Source organism: Somniosus microcephalus, chromosome 18, assembly GCF_052327205.1.
Source record: "Somniosus microcephalus isolate GS21.2 chromosome 18, FLI_Smic_1.0, whole genome shotgun sequence".
Classification (NCBI taxonomy): Eukaryota; Metazoa; Chordata; class Chondrichthyes; order Squaliformes; family Somniosidae; genus Somniosus; species Somniosus microcephalus.
In genome coordinates, this window is record NC_141004.1 from 53,870,369 (window position 1) to 53,880,566 (window position 10,198).

A 10,198-nucleotide genomic window follows, 5' to 3' on the forward strand; every position below is an offset into this window, starting at 1 on the left:
CATATTCATCAGATTCTATTGGAACACTGTACCTACTTATTTAGCATCTTGCAAGGTGTTTTTCTTGCATTACAACAGTGACTATACTTCAAAGTTAATTAAGCACTTTGGGACGTCCTGAGATTGTGAAAAGCATTCTATAAAATGCAAGTCCTTTACTTTTACTTTTTCTTCTACAGATTACAATAAATGTGAGCACTGATATGAGGCACCACCGTGTCCGGATGCTGTTTCAAGACTCCCCGCTTCTACATGGGAAGAAGCCTAAAAAGGACCAAGGACTCCAGGTTACCTTGGACCCTGTGCATAGTGTGCGTTTACTGGACTGGTGGCATCCACAGTATCCCTATTCTGCCAGCATTTAATACTCTTTCCCGTTAAAACAACTTAATGTGAAACCGCTGGACAAAAATTGGACACTGGAAAGTGCATTGCATGGTGGATATGGAAAATGAGTTCAGTTTTTAGAGCAATGATTTATGGAATTTAGAATTTTGAGATTCATATGTTTGTTATGTCAAAGGTAGAATTAGCAACTGAAGTGCAAAAATTAAGGGCTGAAATGTTAACACTATTTGGAGCCTGAGATCTGAGAAGCAGGGAAAATTAATCTTGTGTCTGAAAATAATTTTATATAAAGGCAGTGCTCAACTTTACACCTTTCTTGTTATTTTATAACTTCTGTTAATTTTGCAGAATGTTTGAGATGTGGTGTAGACCGTTTTCTCTTGTCTTGGAATGTATGAAATTGTTTCTCAGACACTTGCAGCGATGTACAACGGCTACGACAGTTGCTTACATACAGTACCCCCTCACTTAGGTTGCACTCATGTAGTGTGCAGTGTTTATTTGGCCTTAAAGGCAACCAATATAAAATATTTGTTTCCACTAAAGACTGTTATAAAATAGCTTTGCTGCACTACATAGAAATAGTGCTTTGTTAGGAGATTAAATTTAGCTCCGGTAAAAGTCACAAAGTCTCAGATGATCACCATGAATCACAAGAAAAATTAGTGCCAGCAGTTAACTCCTTCCCTAGAAAACATTTGTCTGGTACATTGTGTTTTGAAATTCAGTCTCTCTCTTTTTCCCCCCCTCCCTCCCCCAACATTTTTTATTCTAAAGAGTCAGAAATGGAGTAAAAAATAATAAAGTCCTATTCTCTGTTTTGTGTAACTTGGGGGTGGGGTCTTGATTGCCAGATTACTCCTGGAGTAGGGACAATGATTTAGTCAACTTCAACCTTAGAAATGAGCGAAAGGATTTTGAATTGTAAGGGAGTAATCTTGAACATTACCCACTCGCTATGTCTGGCCCATTATTTTCCTAACATTGCATGAAGTACAATGGAGTGAAGTCTCTGGAAATCCATCAGTGTTTTAATTGCCACATGTACTTTGGAAGTTAGTCCGATCATATTTTTGTGGGGGGGGGGGGTTCCTTGACCCTCCCTCAGAAAGAAGTTAAATTTAAACCTTTGCTTTTTGCTGTCCCTGGCCAGGAATTGCAGTTAGTGGCTGATGTGCAGAGTATCAGAAATGCTGATTTTTATGAAGCGCTTTCAGAATCTTAAACAAAAATGGCTAATTTTGTTTCAGTTGCAAACCTGTTGCTTGGTGCAGTTCAGTTTTTAAACAGGAATAACCGTTGAGCTGGATTTTTAATGATTTTGTTTTGAATTTGTCTTCACTACGTAACCTGCTGTGTGAGTCCTATAAAGACCAAAACACAGTGGGAGGTCGACCATTCTGTTGATCTATCCTGGAATGTTGTCTGACATGCTACTTATTCCCAAGTCAACATTATCTTTGTAAGCGGGATAGAAGACTGTACAAATGGAATTGTGCAATTTGAAGATGATCTGTACTATCATTGAACACAATATCCTGGATGCAGCTGAGTCTAGTGTTTCTGGTTGAGAAATTTGAATATGACAGGACATTGCTTTCTCCAGCAATACTGATTTATACACAGAACAATTGCAGCTTGTTTCGGTCTAATAGCACAAATATTTCAGTGCAATCTGAAGCTTGCAGAGTAATGTTTTTTTCTCAGAGCAGACACTTAAACTAATATGTGACTATGATAAGAGTTGAAGTATTTTGAGTTTCTTTGTCATTGGTGTTGCAGTCAATGTACTTTGTGCTTATGTTCTTCAAAAGCTATATTTCTCATTAAATATGTATACATACAGCACATTGAGGTACAATTTTGATTTGTGGACAGTTTACAGATGCAGCGGTCCCAAAATGGTGTGGAATGTGCACAAAATTTAGACTTGTATTTACTGCTGTGCTTAAGAAATATGCAGATTTTTTAATGTTCAGGAGAAACCATTTGGTCACTGCTGGTATTTTACCTCAAAGGACTTGTTCTTGAAATTGCTACGCAAAGCCTCTAATTGTGATGACCTGGTTCAGATTCCACCTTCTGGTACCAGAACTATTTACCTGTACAGGTATTTAACTGAAAAGCTCTTGAATAGAAAAGCAAATCAGTGAGAACAATTTTATTTTTAAAGCAGTATTGATTTAAGCATAAACTAAATTTAAACTTGTAATTTTCAGCTGGGAAAGACAAAATATTTGCAGACCCTAACTGCATAACTTAATACTGTTAATCCTAGTGAGCGTGTATTTCCTGCTAAACGTATAATTCCCGTATTACATTTTCTTGTATGTTTACTAAAAGCAGAAACTAGCTTTTGGTGAAATGTGATTGGTTGCTCATTGACACCAGTACTGTACAGAATGGAGCAGGGTACATGTTCCAAATCATTTGGAGAAATTCAGTTTGCAAACATTGAGGTTTTCGTTTGTTAGAAGTAACGGTGACGGACTTCCTGGAGTGTTTAACATTGAGAGAACCAGGTTCCCAAGTGTAGCACGATGTCCAGGATAGTCCAGCAAGTTCTCTGAATAATGTATTTCACGTGGAGCTTATTTCCTCCAAGAAACATTCCAATTGCTTTGAGATGCTGTTTCAATACAAACTTTATTTTCCCAACATCCAGTTTTTGCAGTTCAAATAGGAAGGCAGTCAAAACATTTAATAATTAGCAATCAAAAAAGATTTTTTTTTAACGGGTGAGATTGTACACTGGCTTACAATGGGTGATGTATTTTTTTAACACAGATACAAGAGGATATATTGATGGGATAGCTTTACATATTTAGACAGTAGTTTTCCATGGTTCAGGCAGCTGTTGAAGGATAATCTGACATGGGGATCCTGTACTGAGTTACTACGCACTAATGCAGATGCAAATTAAAACCATTTCTTCAATCACTCGTCTCCCTAGTAATTGACAAAACAAAACTGAAGAAAGAAAAAAAAGTGAAAACTGAAGTAACCAGAATTTTTTTTTTCAGCAAACACTATGTACTGCTGGCTAAGTGTATGGTACTGTAGTGCTGCTGTGATGAGCTAGATGTCCCTCCTGCTACATGCAATGGCTTCTGGACAGAAGTCTAATTAATGGTTTATACATCTATGCTGAGTAGCCAAATCTAACTAGTAATGAATCTTATGTTGCAAAGAAAATGATTTGCTTTTTAGGTTTAAGTTTTACATTTTTAATTTTCTGTGACTCATCATTCCAGTTTTTGTGCGATTGTGACATTTGAGTTGAGACTTGCCTATTCTATAACTGGAAAACTCATTCATTTTAGTTAAAGTAATGAAGTATCACCATGGAACATAACTGTAAATAGAGTTGTTGGGAAGTTGTTTTTAATGCCCTGGCCCATTTAAAATCGAGACTTGCACACTTATGGAAATTGATGTCCTGTTTTCATTAAACTTTTGTCTCTTGAGATTGAATATTTAATAAGTATTAGAGTTGAAGAAACCAGCGTGGATTTGTTTATGTAAAATACTGGTATAAACTGAAATTGCACCACTCACTGTTGATTGCTTATGCAGCAAGGCTTCTAGCAAGGCAGAAATCCATGAATTACAGGAAACTTTGTGCTATCCGGCACCGACGGGACCGAGCTGTTGCCGTCCCATCAAAACTGCCGGACAAACCAGCGCTAATGTTGAAACTTTTGAGCTCCGTATCTGGCAACAAACCCAACAGCTTCTAAACAGTCGGCCGTACCTTGCAAGCATCTCTAGCTTAGCAACAGCTTCAGCGAGACCTTGCAGAGCCTGACTGGTTGGAAAAAAAAAAGCAACAAAAAGGAAAAAAACCTAATGAAACGGCTCCTGATTTTTGCCGGTGGATCGAGCATTCCAGACCGTTAACCTCCGGATAAACCAAAGTTTCCTGTATATGCTAAGCTGTTCAATTCTACTCGAGCAATATATTGCAATTGTACTGTTAAAATCATTAAAACGTACTGGAATATATCATGGCTACTTCAACTGGACTTTGTAAGCAAATGTTTAACTTGACGTAGGTCGACAGCTCGTGAGCATGATTTCCTGCATTTATTTATTTCTTTCATAGTCTGAGATTCTATTGTCCAATTAAAAAAAGTAAAACTTAAAAATTTTACAAAAGTTGGAATTGCTTATGTGAAACTAAAATTATTTTTCAGATGGAATAGATTGCATTTTTACACTGTACAGTTTCATCAGCCCAATAAAGTTTGCGTAAGACCATCCGAGTTGCAAATTCTTTCATCTTTGCTACAAGATATATCAAGTTGAGCATCGTGCAACGGCTTTATCGGGCAATGGCCCTGATTTCTCACTGAAGAAACTTGGTTGACAAATTTCAGGACCAACAACCTATTAAAGAAAAATCGAATGAAGTTCTTCACTTGAATTTTGTTTAAATGAGGAATCTTTCATTTCAGTGTAGAGAGAGAGAGAATGGATGTTTGTTTTCAAATGAAAATGGGAGAGAAAATTCAGTATTGCAATAGACAGAAGAAATATTTCAGCACTTAGTCACTTCATTTCTGTTACTGATTTATGAACAATGCCACAACAGGTGTGACCTCCTTGTCTCCTGTAAACTTGTGGATGACTTTTGGTTACAAAGAATAAACATTTTATCATCTGTTACTGATATTGATCACTAGGTGGCAGTCTGTTACTGTTTCAAATATCTTGCCTTCCTGACTCAGACTATGCAGCATTACTGAATGAATATACATTCAACAAATCTAGCTGCAGTTCAATTTTATCACTGTTGAAAGCTTACAGCGGGTAGCCCATAAATAAAAGATTGTTGGGTGTCTTGTACAACAAATCAAATTGACTACATAACATGGGCAACTGTACAAATGCAGATTCTCATGTCTGTATTGTCCTGATACTGAAGGGGTGTACTATTGAATTGCTGAAAAATAAATGGAAGGTTTTTTCTTCAGTGGTTCAGCATATTTACTCAATGAGTGACTAAGCCCTTAAAATCATGAAGATCCAAGGTTCGATCCCAGGGCTGGTGCTGTTGATCTCAGGTAGGGGGTAAGGCGAAGGCACTATAATTGGCCACATGCACGCCTGGTTTAAGGGAGGGCAAATAGGTCAGGGTTCTTGCTCTGATTGGTATCCAGTATATCTTACTGGAAGTACAACTGTAGATGTTGGGTGAGGGCAATGTTGGGATTGGATGTGCTTGAATGCACTGGCAGACGCTCATGATCAAGGTTTATGTCTGACTGGGCAGTTGGTCCGGATACTTGAGGGCGACTGGCACTGTGAAACAAAAAAGGTGTTAACACCCTCAGGAGAGGAGAAACTTGGTGAGAAAAAGGGACCACATTTATTCACAAAGATGTTTTCAGCGTGGTTGCTTGTTTTGAAGACCCATAATATGATTTGAGCCATCTTGCAGCAAAGTGGGATAGGGATAGGCTTTCCAAACTGTTCTTGGGGCACATATAAAATCAGAAGTGTGGGGGATTGGAAGTTAATGCATTGAAAAACATGTGTTTCTGATATTTTGGTTACAGAATCCCAAGCTCTCATCAACTGGTACTAATCAATGTCCTACACATTCTACTCACTAGTGCATTTTATTCTGCGAGTAACCCTACACAATATGAATTTCCAGTTTGGTAATTAGTTCCTTTTGGGAGCTTCAGAAGTAATCTGTGGTATCCCACTACTTTCCGCCTCAATGTAATAGATTTTATTTAAACGTTGCTTTGAAGATTGAATTTCAAACTTCCTGCTACGAGGAAATACAAATACGAAGAATGACTTAAAATTGGGTCTTTTTCGTTAAAATAATGCAGGTTTTAGGGTGATTATATAAGTATTTAAAACTATGAAAGGAATGTGAGAGAGTAGAGAGAAGAAAACTTGTCGTTGAGGGGTCTAGAACAAGGGGCCATAATGCAAGAGATTTAGAACTTGAGGGCAGGATAAACTTTTTCATCCAGAGAGTTGTGAGGCTGTGGAATTCACTTCCAGCATTGGGGGCTGGGTCATAAACAATATCAACATCCAAGATCAGATTGAATAGGTGGATGAAGAAAAAGGAGTTGAATGGATACAGGTGGGTAACTGGGATTAGAACTTACTATTTGCATATTGGATTGGTATAAACCGAGAACTAGAGTAGGCCGTTTGGCCCATCAAACCTGTTTTGTCATTTTATTTGTCGATCAGCTCTATTTTACTAATCACAATTCCCTCCCTGCCAAATCACTTAATTAACTTACTCCCAAATATATGCTGATCAACCACTTTAAACAGTTCAATTGGTGCTGCATGTATATCTAACTGGGCAGTACATTCCATATCCTCCTCATTTTTTCTGGCATTCACTTTTGATGTCTTGCCTTTAATTTTAACATTGTTCCCTGGTCTGGATTCCCACAAGAGGGAAGAGTTGTTCGCTATCTTGTCAATTCCCTTCCTTATTTTTTGTTAGAGATTGCTACTTATTCTCCATCTCTAGGGTATATAATGCAGCAAGATGCATTGTGCTGAAATTTTTGTAAATTTTGTAAAGTGCACGGTCGAAAAATACTTACAAATCTGTTAAGCTTTAAGTTCAAATCCCACCACGGCAGCTGGGGAATTTAAATTCAATTAAATAATACAATCGGGAATAAAAAGCTAGTATAAAAACCATGAAACTATCGAATTGTTGTAAAAACCCATTTGGTTCACTAATGTCCTTTAGGGAAGGAAATCTGCCGTCCTTACCCGGTCTGGCCTCTATGTGACTCCAGACCCACAACAATGTGGTTCACTCTTAACTGCCCTCTGAAATGGCCTAGCAAGTCACTCAGTTGTAACTAACCGCTACGAAACATAAGAATGAAACTGGACAGACCACCCAGCATTGACCTCGTCACCGGCTACGGACACGGCAATGGCACACCCAGCCCAATCGACCCTGCAAAGTTCTCCTCACCAATATCTGAGGACTTGTGCCAAAATTGGGAGAGCTGTCCTGCAGCCTAGTCAAGCAACAGCCTGACATAGTCATACTCACAGAATCTCACCTTTCAGCCAATGTCCTGAACTCCTCCATTACCATCCCTGGGTATGTCCTGTCCCACGGGCAGGACAGACCCACCAGGGGTGGCGGCACAATGGTATACAGTTGGGGGGGAGTGGCCCTGGGAGTCCTCAACATTTACTCCAAACCCCATGAAGTCTCATGGCTTCAGGTCAAGCAGCAGCAAGGAAACCTCCTGCTGATTACCGCCCTCCCTCTGCTGATGAATCAGTACTCCGCCATGTTGAACACCACTTGGAAGAAGCACTGAGAGTAGCAAGGGCACAGAATGTACTCTGTGTGGGGGACTTCAATGTCCATCACCAAGAGTGGCTCAGTAGCACCACTACTGACCGAACTGGCCGAGTCCTGAAGGGCATAACTGCCAGTCTGGGCCTGCGACAGGTGGTGAGAGAACCAACATGAGGGAAAAACCTACTTGACCTCGTCCTCACCAATCTACCTGCCGCAGATGCATCTGTCCATGACAGCATTGGTAGCAGTGACTACCGCACAGTCATTGTGGAGACAAAGTCCCGTCTTCACACTGAGGACACCCTCCATCGTGTTGTGTGGCACCACCACCGTGCTAAATGGGATAGATTCAGAACAGATCTAGCAGCTCAAAATTGGGCATCCATGAGGCGCTGTGGGTCATCTGCAGCAGCAGAATTGTGTACCAACACAATCTGTAACCTCATGGCCCGGCATATCCCTCACTCTACCATTACCACCAAGCCAGGGAACCAACCCTGGTTCAATAAGGAGTGTGGAAGAGCATGCCAGGAGCAGCACCAGGCGTACCTAAAAATGAGGTGCCAACCTGGGGAAGCTGCAACACAGGACTACAAGCATGCTAAAAAGTGGAAGCAGCAAGCTATAGACAGGGCTAAGCGACCCCACATTCAACGGATCAGATCAAAGCTCTGCAGTCTGGCCACATCCATTCGTGAATGGTGGTGGACCATTAAACTACTAACGGGAGGAGGAGGCTCCATGAATATCCCCATCCTCAAAGATGGTGGAGCCCAGCATGAGAGTGCAAAAGACAAGGTTGAAGCATTTGCAACTATCAGCCAGAAGTGCCGAGTGGATGATCCATATTGGCCTACTCCTGGGGTTCCCACCATCACAGAAGCCAGTCTTCAGCCAATTCGATTCACTCCACATGATATCAAGAAACGGCTGAGCGCACTGGATACAGCAAAGGCTATGGTCCCTGACAACATCCCGGCTATTGTGCTGAAGGCTTGTGCTCCAGAACTAGCCACGCCTCTAGCCAAGCTGTTCCAGTACAGCTACAACACTGGCATCTATCCGACAATGTGGAAAACTGCCCAGGTATGTCCTGTCCACAAAAAGCAGGACAAATCCAACCCAGCCAATTACCGCCCCATCAGTCTACTCTCAATCATCAGCAAAGTGATGGAAGGTGTCATCGACAGTGCTGTCAACTGGCACTTACTCACCAATAACCTGCTCACTGATGCTCAGTTTGGGTTCTGCCAAGACCACTCGGCTCCCAACCTCATTGGTCTGAACATGGACAAAGGAGCTGAATTCCAGAGGTGAGGTGAGAGTGACTGCCCTTGACATCAAGGCAGCATTTGACCGAGTGTGGCATCAAGGAGCCCTAGTAAAACTGAAGTCAATGGGAATCAGGGGGAAAACGCTCCACTGGCTGGAGTCATACCTAGCACAAAGGAAGATGGTTGTGGTGATTGAAGGTCAATCATCACAGCCCCAGGACATCGCTGCAGGAGTTCCTCAGGGCAGTGTCCTAGGCCCAACCATCTTCAGCTGCTTCATCAATGAGCTTCCCTCCAATATAAGGTCAGAAATGGGTATGTTCGCTGATGACTGCACAGTTTTCAGCGCCATTCACAACTCCACAGATAATGAAGCAGTCCATGCCCGCATGCAACAAGACCTGGACGACATTCAGGCTTGCGCTGATAAGTGGCAGGTAACATTAGCACCACAGAAGTGCCAGGCAATGACTATCTCCAACAAGCGAGAGTCTAACCACCTCCCCTTGACATTCAACGGCATTACCATCGCCGAATCCCCCACCATCAACATCCTGGGAGTCACCATTGACCAGAAACTTAACTGGACCAGCCACATAAATACTGTGGCAACAAGAGCAGATCAGAGGCTGGGTATTCTGTGGTGAGTGTCTCACCTCCTGACTCCCCAAAGCCTTTCCACCATCTACAAGACACAAGTAAGGAGTGTGATGGAATACTCTCCACTTGCCTGGATGAGTGCAGCTCCAGCAATACTCAAGAAGCTCGACACCATCCAGGACAAAGCAGCCCACTTGATTGGCACCCCATCCACTGTTAAGTCTGTGTGTTATACTGAGAATTACTACACAGACCACAAGAGTAAATTTTAACAGGTCTTTACTAGTCGAAGGTCAGGGCTGAACTGCCCAATAAATCATTACACAGCACTTATATACCGGTGTGGTCACCACCGGTATTACAGTATACAGCAGCCAAGATAAAGTAGTGCAACTCTTAAAATAGTTCTCTTAAAGGTGGAACGGTTACATACACCACAATCCTCCCTTTTTAGCTTAACAGTATATGTTCCCCATTAACATAACATAATACATATATACACAACTTCATGTAAAAACAGTTCACAGATTCAGTCTCTCTGGCGGCTTCCTGACTCGGTCCGGATAACGCCTCGGTGGTGTAGTAGTTTTCGGTGGTGTAGTAGGTTCTTTTGGCAAGGTCGATTCGGCTTGAATGCCAGTGTCGGGTTCATCTGATT

General features: G+C 41.4%; 1 protein-coding gene across 2 annotated transcripts in view; it reads left to right on the forward strand.

Annotated features, from left to right (window-relative positions):
• tmem183a (transmembrane protein 183A) overlaps positions 1 to 4,608 on the forward strand; it is a 29,158-nt gene extending 24,550 nt beyond the window's left edge. The window contains exon 9 of one of the 2 annotated variants that reach the window (XM_086011460.1): positions 180 to 316. In XM_086011460.1, the coding sequence (XP_085867586.1) occupies positions 180 to 189 (10 nt within the window). In that variant the 3' untranslated portion in view covers positions 190 to 316. Of the gene's footprint in view, positions 1 to 179 lie in introns of both variants that reach the window. The other variant, XM_086011459.1, reaches the window with a different exon arrangement.
• Positions 4,609 to 10,198: the final 5,590 nt, after the last annotated feature.